Below are 15,518 nucleotides of genomic sequence, written 5' to 3' on the forward strand. Positions count from 1 at the left end.
GAAGGTCGGCGGTTCGAATCCCCGCGATGGGGTGAACTGTTTGGTCCCAGCTCCTGCCAAGCTAGCAGTTCAAAAGCACGTCAAAATGCAAGTAGATAAATAGGTACCGCTCCGCCAGGAAGGTAAACAGCGTTTCTGTACGCTGCTCTGGTTCGCCAGAAGCGGTTTAGTCATGCTGGCCACATGACCCGGAAACTGTCTGCAGACAAACGCCGGCTCTCTCGGCCAGTAAAGCGAGATGAGTGCTGCAAACCCAGAGTCGTTCACGACTGGACTTAACGGTCAGGGGTCCCTTTACCTTTACTTTTAAGTATGCCTTAGTTGCACTGGTTGTCCATGCTTGTGCCCTGTTTAAAAGCTTCACAATATTACTTGATGATTACTGTTTGCAAGTTGAGAAACATAGCAGGTGATGTTACATGAACTGGGTAAACTCTTGCAAGGAGCTGGTATGTAAGAGTAAAACTTTATATGTGTAGCTACGGTCTCCTAGGACATTACACACACACACACACACACACACACCAACAAACCCCTCAAACCTCCAGGAACTGGGAACCTCACAACTACATCTTGGTGAATTACCTAAGACTTCACACACCTTTGACTGCCTTCTTCATACACCGAAGGGAATAGGATCATGCCACATTGTACTCTGCAATTGGCAGGTTGTATGAAGCTTAAAAAGTAGAGACATCACCTTGCCAACAAAGGTCCATATAGTAAAAGCTATGGTTTTCCCAGTAGTGATGTATGGAAGTAAGAGCTGGATCATAAAGAAGGCTGATTGTCGAAGAATTGATGCTTTTGAATTATGGTGCTGGAGGAGACTCTTGAGAGTCCCATGGACTGCAAGAAGATCAAACCTCTCCATTCTGAAGGAAATCAGCCCTGAGTGCTCACTGGAAGGACAGATCCTGAAACTGAGGCTCCAGTACTTTGTCCACCTCATGAGAAGAAAATACTCCCTGGAAAAGACCCTGATGTTGGGAAAGATAGAAGGCACAAGGAGAAGGGGACGACAGAGGACGAGATGGCTGGATAGTGTTCTGGAAGCTACCAGCATGAGTTTGAGGAAACTGTGGGAGGCAGTGGAAGACAGGAGTGCCTGGCGTGCTCTGGTCCATGGGGTCACGGAGAGTCGGACACGACTAAACGACTAAACAACAACAACAACAACAAAATGAAGCTTTGGAATTGGCCAGGTTTAATATAAATATGAAGAGTCTGCACTTCTGACCTTGCCTGGTCAACAGCTGCTTTCTGGCCTTGCCTGGTCAACAGTTCCTACTTCCAGCAACTGATTTCAGGGACCTTGGGTTAGAAAACATCCACTCCAGGTTTAGGATTTAGGTGTGGGCCTTTTCCAGCTTTCTCTAGTACAACTGCTATAGCCATGCCTGGCTAAGAACAGGCTGGCCACAGTAGGACTACTGTTCACTTGGAACCTTGAGACTGGAATACTACAATGTGCAATGTGTTCTATGTGGAACTGCCCTTGGGCCTGGTCTTGATACTCCAGTTATTGTAGAATGCAGTGGCTAGACACCTGATGGGGAAAGACACCTAAGAGCATGTGACACTTCTGCTAAAACGTTAGAACTGGCTGCCCAATTGCTACCATGCCAGGTTCAAGGTTATTGTGTAGAAATACAAACCCCAAGGACCACTAGAGCCCTTATGTCCTAGCTTGATCACCAAGATCATCCCTGGAGTATTTTAGCTTCAACTAGAAGTTGGTCTTTTAGTGTCAGCAGGCAACATCACTGCTAATTTTCAGACATTGTCTTCATATGCTGACCGGCTTTTGAGTTGTTTAAACTTTTTCAGTGTGGGGTAGTCATATTTATTTTGTCTCATGTTTATGGTAGCTTACGTTTTATTGTACTTCCATATTTTGTTGTGCACTGCCTTGATATTTTATGTTAGGGGGTGGTCTATAAATCTTTCTCTAAAATAAATAAATAAATTAGAATGTCTATCCGGTCTCTTCTGATCCCAGCCCCACCCAGAACCCAGTGCTCTGTTCGTTGGGAAAGATGAAATTTCTTTCTGATGAATTTATGAGATAGGCCAAAGAAAAGAGAATTTATATTGCATTCCTTTGGGGAATTAAAGTGAAACCTTTCCTTTGATATGCCAAGATTCATAGCCCTATAAAAGGCTTATTTGAAGAGTGGAGGAAAGATCTTCTTCAAGTATGAGGGCAGTGTTTCTCTCCAAAAACCTCTTCAGAATGAACAAAGTAACCCCTTGTCATATATTGTGACTAATGAGAGTTTAGGGTAGCTTTTAATGTTCATTTGTATGCTTTGCGTTTGGAGAGTTGTAAGTTAAATCTGTAGAAATCGCACCACAGGAATCCCTTGACATGAACCAAAAAGGAGCAGCCCTCTGCTTCAGATACCATAAAGTGTTGCTGAGGGTAGTGTGGGGAATGTCTGCTCTTTGGTGGGATCTCTCCTCATCAGCTGGAAATAAGCATGCATCAGAAGGCATGACAGAAGTCGATGTGCATTGTGTTTGCTAGCTGTGCCACCCGTGCATTTTACAATTTATAAAGCACAATTAGAGCCAACAGAAGGTGTGGTTTTCATTCAGGGTGGCTTGAATGTCAGAAAGAACAGGGTGCAAGTGCAAGGAATTTAGAAGGATCCTGTTTCCAACTTTACAGTTATCTCTTGGAAGGCCTGAGGGGTCCCAGCTAGATTTAAGGCAAATAACCCTAAGAAGGGAGAGGAGGAGCCTTGAAATTATTATCAACAATTAGCACCTGCACAGCAGACTGAGCAGGCACCCAAATCACCTGGCCAAAGTCTTATCCACTATGGTGAGATGCATTATATTTCCACTTCTTCTTTTTTTAACCTTTTACCTATTTCCACCTAAAGTATAGTATTGATTCTTAAATTTTCATCCTGATAAATAAATCAGCACATCCCAGTATTATGCAAATTGGTTTCCTTGCTTTTTCTTTGTTGTTTGCAAAAGTGGCCCCCTTAGAGGAATTGTACAGTGTTATGTACTGAAGTTCTCACCCTGGGCCAGCAGGGGGATACTGTAGATAGTTCAGGTCCACATATGCAAATAAGGGATCGAAAGTGACGTTCAGTGATTGGATAGTTACAGAAAATGGTTACTGTTGTGTTCTAGTGGAGCTGTATATAAGCAGGCTGGCTGATCCCTTCAGTTCAGTTCTGTTCTGGCCTGTGAATAAACAAGAGCTGTTTGAAGAATCGCTGTGTCGTCTGATATGTTCACCCACAACTTAACATACAGTATCTCCGTATTTTCAGAAGCTGATTTGATAAGAGTTTGCAAAGTGATTGTGAATGTCAGCACTTGCGGCATTTTGCCCATCTGCTGCTCGTCGCCATCTCTGTGCCTCCTCTGGGTTGGGGTCACAGGTAAACTTCATTTGCAAGCGATTACAAGACCCACTTCTCTTTTGTCCTCTGGAGAGCAACTGTTCCCCAGTACAGCATTCCTGGACTCTTAGCTTCATTGACTTTCCAGTATTCTTTCATTTTCTGCAGAAAAAAAAAATATGTCTATGTGTTTTCCAAATGCAACATTGTGTGTGTTTATGTGGAGTCCAAGTATTTGCATTTTACATTTGCTTTTTTCTTTCTCTCTCTCGGTAGCCTAATTCCACAGTGAGAACGTACCAAAACAGTAAATACCGAGTGACCATGAGTCCTGGCTTTAGTTCCCAGTGGAGCAGCAGCCAACCTCTTTGGAACACATACACTTTCCCAAGGACAAGCTTGCACTACCAATCCCACGCTAGCTACACCTACTGTGCTGGACACACTGCGGTGAGTAACTATAGCAACCTGCATCCTGTTGGTCGGTGAAACGTAGTAGAACTTGTCATCACATACTGACAAACGATTGGGCTTCACCAGTGTTTCCTCTATGCCAGTGTAATTGGACGTGGCTTGTCCTTATGTGGGTCAACTGCTGTCATTCTACGACCATATACTGTCTTCCTCACCATGGGTCTTGTTGCATCTGTGTTCTGTGAAGATGAGGCACTGGCTATGATTTAGTAGTTGTATTAGCTGTAATGAAGGTGTATTAACTGTTTTCTATTCTCGTCTTTAACTTTTGAGACTTAGCATAGCTAAATGGCTATTTGTTGAGCCCAAAAGTCTGTAGAGTGTTCGTTAATTATAATGGTTCTTCAGTAGAACCTATTATCTTCTGTCATCATCTTTGGTCAATTTGCTCAGCACACTCGATAGAGAACATAATTGCCACCTCTGTGCTAAGCTGCTGAACATATTTGTACCTAAACAAGTAGTGAACAGTTGGGAAAGAGCTGAGAACATAATACTCACCTCATCTTCTTAGTTTGATATCTGTGAAAGGACAATTATGGCTGTCATTATGAAAACAGTTTGGGGACCACTTTCCAAAACTTTAGTGCAGTGCTAAAGAAGAGGCTACGTGTTTTGGCTTCAGGAGGAATCTAAGAGTGAGAACAGATGTTATGCAAGCCCCAGGAATGCTGTCAGAAACATTGTGATGTATATCCTCCACCCCTCCTCCTAATTTTTGGGAATGCTCACCAGATTTTTGTTGTGGCTTACCCCATAACACATCATTGGCCAACACTGGCCAGGAACATCTCCATGGAAGTGTTTTCTGCAGCACATTCATGGCAGATGCAACATATCGCCTTTAGTGCTGATTCACATATGCATATATATCATTTGACTTAGGCTGGAATTGTAGGGATGGAAGAGGCCCATAGGGTCATCTTGTTCAACCCCCTGCAATGCAGGAATCTTGCCTACAGCTGTCCCTGGGTGAGCTTGAACTTGGTATGTGATGACTCACAGATGAGTTCGTAAGTTGTGTTCTTTGGGTAGTGTCCAGTGTGACATGGGAGCAGAAGACTCAATGGATATTTTTTATTCCCCTCATCCCCCCTACAGTCAGGTGTAAATCCCCACCCCAAAATAAGCCTTAGGAAGAGCACCTATTATATTGTGTGGGCTGTGTCACCTGCGGTTGCAGTAGGAGAGGGAAAATCACTCCGAAATGGAGAGAGGAATTTTTCACTAGATTCCTTTCCTCATTTCAGGTATTCCCCCATCCCAGAGCAGCCCCAGGTGACACAGTTCACAATGGCCCCCCTGAAGTGGGGCGGGATATTGATTACATAATCTTGCCTTCTACCCACACTGTGTTTGAAAAGTATTGTGCTTGACGTGATGTCAGCTTTATGGAAGCTCCATCTGTGGTGTGTGGTTGTGAGGGCTGCTTTGTACACGTCAGTTGCCAACTTGATGAACTTGTGTATGAGACCACTTTCTGAGGAGGTCAATGAGATAGGTCCATGGGTTTTTCTTTTGCAACTCTGCCCATGATCGTGGCTTGTTCTCATTGTAGTTTGCAAATCAAAATGCATCAATAATTGTATGGTGCCCTGTAACGCACAGTGTAAGTGACTCTCTTAGCATCGGTTGCATTTCACCAATAATGTCAATGCATGCTCTCTCTTGTATATTACGTTGAGGTGTCTTTGAACAATTTGAGATTGTGTGAACTGCTTCCAGTCTACAACACTCCTTGGTGAAGTTTGTACTCAACCACAGCTATCCTAAAGTTGGGGGGATGATTAAGATGACCCACCCTCAGATATTTATGGATCCTGATGGAATCCTGAATACTCTGGGAACTTTCTAGTAGACAGAGCAGGTGATCCAGCCTAGGCTTTTGTCTTAACTGTGGAACAGTGAGATACAAAGGGTGGTTTTCCATGCCCCTGAGGTTCGATTGAGAAGAAGAGTTTGGATTTGATATCCCACTTTATCACCACCCTAAGGAGTCTCAAAGCGGCTCACAATCTCCTTTCCCTTCCTCCCCCACAACGAACACTCTGTGAGGTGAGTGAGGCTGAGAGACTTCAGAGAAGTGTGACTAGCCCAAGGTCACCCAGCAGCTGCATGTGGAGGAGCGGGGAATCGAACCCGGTTCACCAGATTACGAATCCACCACTCTTAACCACTACACCACACTGGCTCTTCACTACTGACTGAACCTTTGGTGTGTTAGCCTTTGCCCTGTGGAACTCCCTACCAGCATGGCTTCAGCAGGAACCACTCCTCCCTTCTTTCAGAAATATTCTTAAAACTTTTGTTGTCGTTGTTTACACACTCCTTTACAACACAGTTTTTTTCTTTTAACCAACCAGTGTCTACTTAGTTTTACTGGTGTTTTAATTACAGTTTATGGATATTGTAGACTGAGTGTGTGTGTGTGTGTGTGTGTGTTTGTGTGTGTGTGTGAGAGAGAGAGAGAGAGAGAGAGAGAGAGAGAGATAGAGAGAGGTGGAAGTTATACATACTAAAATAAACATGGTGGTGTGAGCTACAACTGCCATCATCTTCACACATTTGTCATGCTGGCTGAGACTGTGGGACACTGGAATCCAACTTCTGGAGGGCACAACCTTGGCTTGTGATCTTCTTCATGAAATGGTTTGTTGGAAAGTTCATTATGAAGTTTACCTAGCGTGCGTTGCATTAGGAAATTAATTCTAATTCTGAATCGCTGTGCAAATCTGAAAGCACATTTAAGTGCAGTGCTGTGGAATGCAGCTAATTTTTGCACTGGAAGAGGTTACTTCTGCACTCCTTTTAATTTTAGTTATTGCTGAAGAGCGCCTCCAGAACTCTCCCACATCTCTTAAAAAATGTTAGAGAAGAGAACAGTGGAAGTGCTCTTGACAAATAGGGTAAATGAACGAAGTTAAAACGGCCTGCAAGAAGATGGGCATGGCTTAAGTTTAAGCAATTGCCCATTTCCCCAGCGATGCACAGTTAGGTCCTAAATCAGTGGGAATGTCTGTATTCTGCCTTGGCTGCCTCACAAGAAATGGCTGCAATTCTGCACCCTGTGGCTAAGGACAGCAGAGTGTAGTGTAACTCTCACTATCCTGCCAATTGGCTGTGCACAGGGGGTTTTTTTAGGCTTTTGCTTCCGTGGACATGACACATCACAGATTCAAAGACTATTTTGGATGTTCCTTACTTTGGATGATAGAGGTTTTCCCCCCTCTCTCTTACACACACACACACAGAGAGAGAGAGAGAGAGAGAGAGAGAGAGAGAGAGGTGTTTGAGAAGCTTCCTGGGGTCATGAATAAAAAAGCACGGCTTCAAGATTTGCAAAGTACCGTATTTTTCGCTCTATAAGACGCACTTTCCCCCTCCTAAAAAGTAAGGGGAAATGTGTGTGCGTCTTATGGAGCGAATGCAGGTGGGAGGCTCTGCTCAGCGCTCCCTTAAAAGAGCCGCATGGAGCGTGTGTGCGGCTCTTGGGGGGTTTTCCCCAGCCAGGAAAGGCTGTGCATGGCTAAACAAGAAGCCAGGACAGCCAGCGGGATTGCTGCGCAGCGATCCCACTTGCTGTCCTGGCTTCTGGGATTCATAATATTTTTTTTCTTGTTTTCCTCTTCTTCCAAAAACTAGGTGCGTCTTATTGTCTGGTGCGTCTTATAGAGCGAAAAATATGGTAAATCAATATAGACTAGGGGTCGGCAACGTTTTTGGGGGCATGGGCTGGTTCGCGATCTTGCAGCCGCCACGGTGGGCCGGAGTGCAGGCGTGTGCTTGTGTGCGCGCGCATGCATGCATAAACACCATTTCCAGCGCTCCTTCCGGCGTGTAGGAGGCATGTGCAGCTTCCCATTGGCTTGAGGAGCTTACTGCAGCCAATGGGAAGCCGCCCAGCGTCGTGGAAGGTGGTCCCTGCTCTGCTCCGTGCACGGGAGCTGACCGAGTGGCCGGCGGGGTCCATGGGCCGGTTAAACAACCCTCCGGCCCATGAGCCTTAGGTTGCCTATGCCTGCTATAGAGAGTTGCAGGAGAACACCTGGGACAACATCAGGGCAACCTTCCACTTTCCAATGCTAACTGCTGACATTTTTATTTTTTAAAAAAAATGTTTATCTGTGAAAACCATCTTAGAGTAACAAAGTCACAAACACCAGCTTATTAGGACGCTTTGCGGAAAGAATAAATAGAGAGCCTACACATCTATTGTGTTGGGTTCCTTCAGGGGAAAAGATGTCAGGATCAAACAAATGCATCTCTCAATTAGCTTACCCTACCTAAACTTTCCACACTTCTTTGCATCTGAAGCAAACCATCCCAGTGGCTTTTTAGATTGCTTTTGCTGCTGCCTCTTTAGGCCAGCTTTTTCAAAGCAGCAATCTCATGCAGTTAATTCAAATCAAATCAGCTTATCAGCTTGGTTCATTGTAAGTCTTTCATAACCGCTCGTGTGTGACAGCCCATTAAAACTTGGCCCGAGTCTTTAAAACATCACTGGGGGGGAGGGGGGGAGGGACCTGCAAATATATTTTACATTCAAGCTTTTGAGCTGCCTGGGCATATTTTTTTGTACTATTAACCTTTGAAATTGAGCTTCTTTCCAGGGGTTGTAGGGACAAGGCAATGGGTAATATATCGGTTTAGCTGAGGTAATTTACCCAATTTTACTTTATATGGGATTAGCTTTATTATGGAGCGGGGAGGCAGGGGGGAACACCATCAGAAAAAATCTGTTACCTACATGGGCAGGGATACATAGTTTGTCCAGCAATTCTTCTAATGGGCACTTCACAATTCATGTGAATGTTTACATCTTTGTATTCAGTTTAGAAAAAAAAAAGTTACACTTGGAAAGCCAACACACTGTCCTCTGGATGTTGTTGACTACAACTCTCATCGTCCCTAACCATTTATGATGCTGGCTGTGGATGATGGAACGTATAGTCCAAAGCAACTGGAAAGCCACAGAATAATAATAATAAATCCTTCCAGTAGCTCCTTAGAGACCAACTGAGTTTGTTATTGATATGAGCTTTTGTGTGCATGTACACTTCTTCAGAGACCAACACGAAAGCTCATACCAATAACAAACTCAGTTGGTCTCTAAGGTGCTACTGGAAGGATTGTTTTTATTTTGTTTCGACTATGGCAGACCAACACAGCTACTTACCTGTAACTGGAAGGCCACAGGTTAGGCATCCTTGGTGTGCAGAAATCATGAGATGGACTGCAAGTCCCATGATTCTGCAGCAAGATGTAAGAGGCACAGCATCATTTCCAGCCATAGAGAGGCCCACCATGTCTGAAATGTGACTTGAGTGCTATTTCAACCAGGAACCTGCTGGAGAAGCTGTATACTCATCAGGGTCAGCCCTACCATTAGGCAAAGTGGTGCATCTGCCTCAGGTGGCAAATACAGTGGGGTGGGGTGTGAAGGAAGAGCTGTGAGGACAGTGCTCTAGTCTAGGTCAGCCTTTACTAGGAGAATAGGAGAAGTTGATCTCTCAGCGACTTCTTACACCTTCTGGAATGACTCAGGGGGTTGGAAGCTGGAGTTTACTATATTACAGTGATTATTTTCCTACCTGAAGAGTTGCTGCCAGAAAGTAGCACTGGGGACTGTTACTTAGTCCCATGTCTTTGGGGCTATGGGGTCCCACAGCGATATAGTCTGCCTCCAGTGTTATTCCATATCTATATGACACTGTTTGGAGAGGTCAGCTAGGGAATTGAGGCATCTCTCTATTCCATCTGAACCAGGAGAGGTTACAAAGGTATTGGGCCAGTGCCAGGAAACAGTGAAAGACTGGATAGGTGCCAATAAACTGAAGCTGAATTGCAATCAGATGGATGTTCTGTGAATGGGTGGTTGTCATATTCAGGAATTAGGTAGTACAACTTGGTCTAAAAGGGGTTGCACCCTGAAGGAACATGTTCATAGTACATTTGGGTCCCAGTCTGTCACTGGAGTCACAAGTAGCCTCTGTGGCTAGGAGTTTTCATCCCCAGCTCCAGTCATTTCTGGAACACGATAGCTTAGCTGCAGTAGTCCATGTTCTAGTGACATCCCACCTGGACTACTGTAATGTGTTCTATGGGGGTTGTCCCTGCAGACGGTCAGGAAACTGCCATTAGTGTAGTGGAGAATATGGCTTGTCAGGTTGGTGTGTGGAGGAGTTCATTGGGGGACCACTGCTAGGGCCTAATCCAAGGTGTTAGTACTAGTGTATAAAGCTCTGGTGGGATGTGGGTGGCGCTGTGGTCTAAACCACAGAGCCTAGGGCTTGCCGATCAGAAGGTCAACGGTTTTAATCCCCGCGATGGGGTGAGCTCCCGTTGCTCAGTCCCTGTTCCTGCCAACCTAGCAGTTTGAAAGCACATCAAAGTGCAAGTAGATAAATAGGTACCGCTCTGGCGGTAAGGTAAACGGCGTTTCAGTGCGCTGCTCTGGTTCGCCAGAAGCGGCTTAGTCATGCTGGCCACATGACCCGGAAGCTGTACGCCGGCTCCCTCGGCCTATAGAGCGAGATGAGCGCTGCAACCCCAGAGTCGGCCACGACTGGACCTAACGGTCAGGGGTCCCTTTACTTTTACTTATAAAGCTCTGATAGTGTTTAGGCAGGCTCTAAAAAATAGGGGAGGTTAATGAGGGGATGCAATGGACAGTTTTCTCCATTTTTAGTCTTATGGCCGGCTATGATAATGATATATTGATCTGAAATAGCTTTATGCTCCTATTATGCCAGTGATCATGTTGCTTTCATTTTATACGGTTTCCAATTGTTTTGAATCTTACGAGGTGCCATGGGAAGCTACTGTATTCTGAATGGCCGTGAATAATTTTGAAAGTAAATAAATAAAAAGAACAACACAGTCTGCTTTTCCAAGCATAAGTGCTTATTGCTCAACAAACATAATCATCTAAGGACGAGAGGAATATACTTTTTCTTTCTGAGTTTGATAGCTGCCTTAGAAAAGCAGACAAACGAGAATTGCATCTGTAGATATTGTACCCATAGAGTGCTTCAGCACAAGACTGCTATGAATAATCTGCCCATATAACAAACCTATACAGCACTATATAACACAGAGACTTTAAAAATATTTTCTGAATGCCAAAGATCACACCTCAAAACCTCCTAAAGAAACTATTAGTTGGGGTGGGGGGATTCAGTGTAGGCCCAGTTTTTATTTGGAAAATATTTCTTATTTGAAGATGGAAAAATAACCCTAATTTAAAAACTTTGAGGGCAGGGAAGAACTTCCTCACCCAGCCTTTATACCCTGTGAGTTACACATAAAATAAACAAGATGTGTTGTCCCTGTAAATTTTACGTTAGGGAATAAATTTTAAAAGCTTGGATTGAGTAAGTTTCTCTTCTTTTCTAAAAAGATTATATATATGAAATCCACAAACATTTTGTAATTTTGACTGGTAAAGTGGTAAGGAAGTTGGCGTAACTTTGCCTGCCTCACCCCCACTAATCCATTTCATGAATGGGAAAAGCACTTGCCTTGTGTACTTACCTTGTTTTCATTCCAGTCATGTGTTCAAACTGTTTCAGGCGCAGTGACATTCAGTGCACCATCAGCAGCGACCCATGCTTGCAGGCTGACTCACTTTGGTTACAGGCCCATTGTGCTCTGGGTTTATGACCACTTAAAGCAAGGAAGCGTCGGTGATGCGAATAAGGCAGTTGCCATTGATGGCATTGTCAGAGAGCATCCTTAAACCCTGAAGGTGGTGTAGGATTCCTAGCTTAGTTTATACAGTGGTACCTCGGGTTACATATGCTTCAGGTTACATACGCTTCAGGTTACAGACTCTGCTAACCCAGAAATAGTGCTTCAGGTTAGAACTTTGCTTCAGGATGAGAACAGAAATCATGCTCTGACGGCGCGGCAGCTGCAGGAGGCCCCATTAGCTAAAGTGGTGCTTCAGGTTAAGAACAGTTTCAGGTTAAGAACGGACCTCCGGAACAAATTAAGTACTTAACCCGAGGTAACACTGTACAGTAATCCATTTACTCACCTATTTCAAAGAAAACAATTACAGTCGTACCTTGTTTTGCGGCCGGGATCCATTCTGGAGCCCCGGCCGCCAGCTGAAAAGGACGCAGGGCAAAGCACCGCGTCTGCGCACATGCGTGGAGCTGTTTGCGTTTTTGCGCATGCGCGAGCGGCAAACCCAGAAGTAACCCGTTCTGGTACTTCCGGGTTTGCTGCAGACGTTCGCTGGAATGGACACTAGACAAGGCGGACGTTTGCGGAGGTATTACTCTCCTCAAGTTGGTGCGGCATATCCTGAAGAGATCAGGCCTCCTTCTTTGAACTCAAGAAAGAATTGGAATGGTTTTCTGGAAGGAATGGACTGCTGATCCTTGACCCAGTCTTTAATGTTTGAGAAGCACCTTATACTTAATATATTTTACTATCAAATTATTTTTCCAGACCCAAGTGCCTTTTGGGGGGGCACGGGGGAGGGATCAAAGTCAGAAATAGTATAATTTCTCCCTTTTTCATCGGCTGCAGTATCAGGCTCACAGAGTAAGTTGTTTTTCTACCTGACTATGAACATTGCTTTTTCTTTAAATCTCTTCCCATACAGCCACTACTTAGTGTCTTTCGTCTCGCCAAGTGGGACAGGTGTAATTATTCACCTCTGTGCTGTGGGAAGAAGAATATAATTCAATGCAGTGCTCCATCAGCCAGTGCAATTCATTGCTTCACATAGTGTTTACTTTATGTGGGTCAGTTAAAATGTTGAAAGGGTGTATTGTGTGAGCCTCCCCATGGTAAACAGACGTAGCAGATCATCCTTAAAATTTAAGCATACAAGGTGACACGGTATGGTGGATCAGGGCTTTTCATTCAGGCCTAAAACGACTGCAGTTGCTTAAAGTAATCATAGAATCATAGAGTTGGAAAAAGCCCTGAGGATCATCTAGTCCAACCCCCTGGAATGCAGAAGTATGCAGCTACCCCATACGTACCAGCTTTGAACCTGCAACCTTGGTGTTATCATAATAATAATAATAATAATTTATTATTTGTACCCCGCCCATCTGGCTGGGTTTCCCCAGCCACTCTGGGCGGCTTCCAACAGAGATAAAAAATACACTAAAATGTCACATATTAAAAACTTCCCTGAACAGGGCTGCCTTCAGATGTCTTCTGAATGTCAGGTAGTTGTCCATCGCCTTGACATCCGATGGGAGGGCATTCCACAGGGCGGGCGCCACCACCGAGAAGGCCCTCTGCCTGGTTCCCTGCAACTTGGCCTCTCGCAGTGAGGGAACCGCCAGAAGGCCCTCGGAGCTGGACCTCAGTGTCCGGGCAGAACGATGGGGGAGGAGACCATGTTGTAGCCACCTGAGGTGAAATGGTGTTGTAGAAGATGGGTCTTTCTCCCCTAAATAATTTGGCTGGCCAGGGTCGAGCACCATTATGCAGTATAGTTGATAACTCTCACAGCAATACCAGAACAGGTATTCCATTTCTCCCTTTGCCACAAAAATAAGTATGGACAACTTTTGTTGTTTCTGTTGGCTGGCCTACGATGGAGAGGCTCAAAGCATTACACTCCAATAGGTTATTGCTTCTCGCATGGCCACAGTTTTGGATTCCAGCAGAAGTCAGCCACGGACCTCCGTCCCTTTGCTCAGCATCACTGCAAAAACCCAACCTCTAAACTCTGTTTGAAACTCTACCTTGTTGTTGTCTTCTTCTTCTTCTTCTTCTTCTTCTTCTTCTTCTTCTTCTTCTTCTTCTTCCATTTACTGTATTTTTCGCCCCATAGGCTTCCGCTTCACATCTACAACACTATTTCTTTTCATTTTTATACATTTTTGCCAATTTAACCAGTGATATATACCTTCTGTACATAATTTTCATATAGGCCTCTCTCAATAATATGCAATCTGTAAATTTCAAATTTACGTTCCATAATTTTATCCAATCCTCAAATTGTATGTTATGGCCTATGTCTTGCGCCCATTTAATCATTACCGATTTTACTTCTTGCCTTGTTGTCTTCTAACTAACTCTGAGTTGAAGGAGAGACCACTTTCTCTGGTGAGATTCCTAATAACTCATCACTTTCCTTTTGTCCTCACCCCATGCAGTCTCGTGAACACAGGAAGCTGAGTCCAGCCATTAAGTGTCTGATTTTCAATTTAGCTCTCTAAGCATTGATTAAATTCTAACACTTACTAAATCCAGGAATTTAGGGAAATCTAGCACCCACAAACGCTGGAACTCCCAACACACACAAACTTACCATGTCAGAGGCAAGTAATGCCAGAGCCAACAATGGCCCCCCCTTTCTATCTTTCTCGCCCTTGTTCCTTTCTCTCTCTCTCTCTCGCGCGCGCTCTCTCTCTCTCTCTCTCCCTTTCCTACCATTTCCCTCTCTTTGCCACTAGCATGAAATTAGACTGCATGCCATATGAAATTGAGGTTGAAGCCATATGCAATCCTAAGGCTACAAGTTGTCCCCCTCTGAGGCTTAGGAGAATTATTACTTTAGTGGCACACAATCAATGTGAGATAATCCCCTGAAACTATTAGACAACTAGTTTATATTGAGTCAGACCATTGCTTCAGTATTGTTTACACTGACTGGTAAGAGTTTCAGACTGAGGACTCTCCCAGTCCTATATGGTGATTCCAGTGATTACAGCAGAGACTGTAGCTACTGAGCGACACCCTTCAAATTCCATTGTAAAAACCCATTCATGAATTGGTTATTTGCTACACATATATACAAGCTATGCTGGTTATTTCCAACTTTTTGTATCACTTCCCCATACTGTTGGCCAATAAGGAACCAGTACTTCTGAACCTGTGCATACAGCAGAATCAGAATGGAACATGATGTAAATAGAACATATATGCAAATGTCTGCTTGCTGTTAAAAATGCATTTTGCTGAAGAAGAGAGGTGGGGGGGGGGCACAATTAGCTACAGCAAAGTGGAAAAGGCTTGAGGTTGGGGAATAGCCAGCTGTGTTCCTGCATCATGGCTTCGTATAGTCAGGACATTACTTCCCACCCCCCACCATATGGCAGTGCAGTCGAAAGAATCATGTTACGTTAACAATAGACAGGAAGCATGTTAAAGCTTCTGTAAGACATTTCGGCTATCTGAAGCCAAAACTTTGTGACGCACAGACACACACACACACACACACACACACACACACACACACACCTCCAAACCTGTTGGAAGTCGTGGCATCAGCATAAAACTCAGGAAACAATTGTTTTCCCAAATCTCAAAGACGCTTCTCTTTGCTAGTTTTTGAGCACCATTATAGCCAAATACAAGGTACTCTCTCCAACAACGGCTCCCTTTCAAATACTTCCATTTAAGAGCGCAAATCCTTTACTTATCAACTTTGATGCAAGTCCCACTGATGTCAATAGGACCCACTCACAGGTTTAAACAGGACACTTTGGACTGGGAAAGTGTGTGGGTGGATTTTCTGATTTCCCAAAAAATTGGGAGTGGGGTGGGGAGCTAATTGGGTTCCATGGGGCTTTCAGGACATGATAACTGCGAAAATCTGTGCAACATCAGAAAATTTGTCACCTTTGGATCCTACTCTCTCTATGAGTAGGCATATGTAAAGCGTAACCTTTAAAATAAATCCTCTCTCATCCTTTGGAA

General features: G+C 44.3%; 1 protein-coding gene and 1 long non-coding RNA gene across 2 annotated transcripts in view; one reads left to right on the top strand and one right to left on the bottom strand.

The window, feature by feature from the left end:
- LOC309325843 overlaps positions 1 to 15,518 on the bottom strand; it is a 527,996-nt gene that overhangs the window by 254,190 nt on the left and 258,288 nt on the right. The gene's annotated exons all lie outside the window — the stretch shown is intronic.
- Positions 1 to 15,518, top strand: part of RBMS3 (RNA binding motif single stranded interacting protein 3) — a 494,072-nt gene that overhangs the window by 196,065 nt on the left and 282,489 nt on the right. Inside the window, exon 3 of the mRNA XM_081833889.1 lies at positions 3,645 to 3,818. Coding sequence (XP_081690015.1) covers positions 3,645 to 3,818 — 174 coding nt within the window. The remainder of the gene's footprint in view (positions 1 to 3,644; positions 3,819 to 15,518) is intronic.

The sequence above is a fragment of the Podarcis erhardii genome, assembly GCF_964252035.2.
Source record: "Podarcis erhardii genome assembly, chromosome: 12".
Lineage (NCBI taxonomy): Eukaryota > Metazoa > Chordata > Lepidosauria > Squamata > Lacertidae > Podarcis > Podarcis erhardii.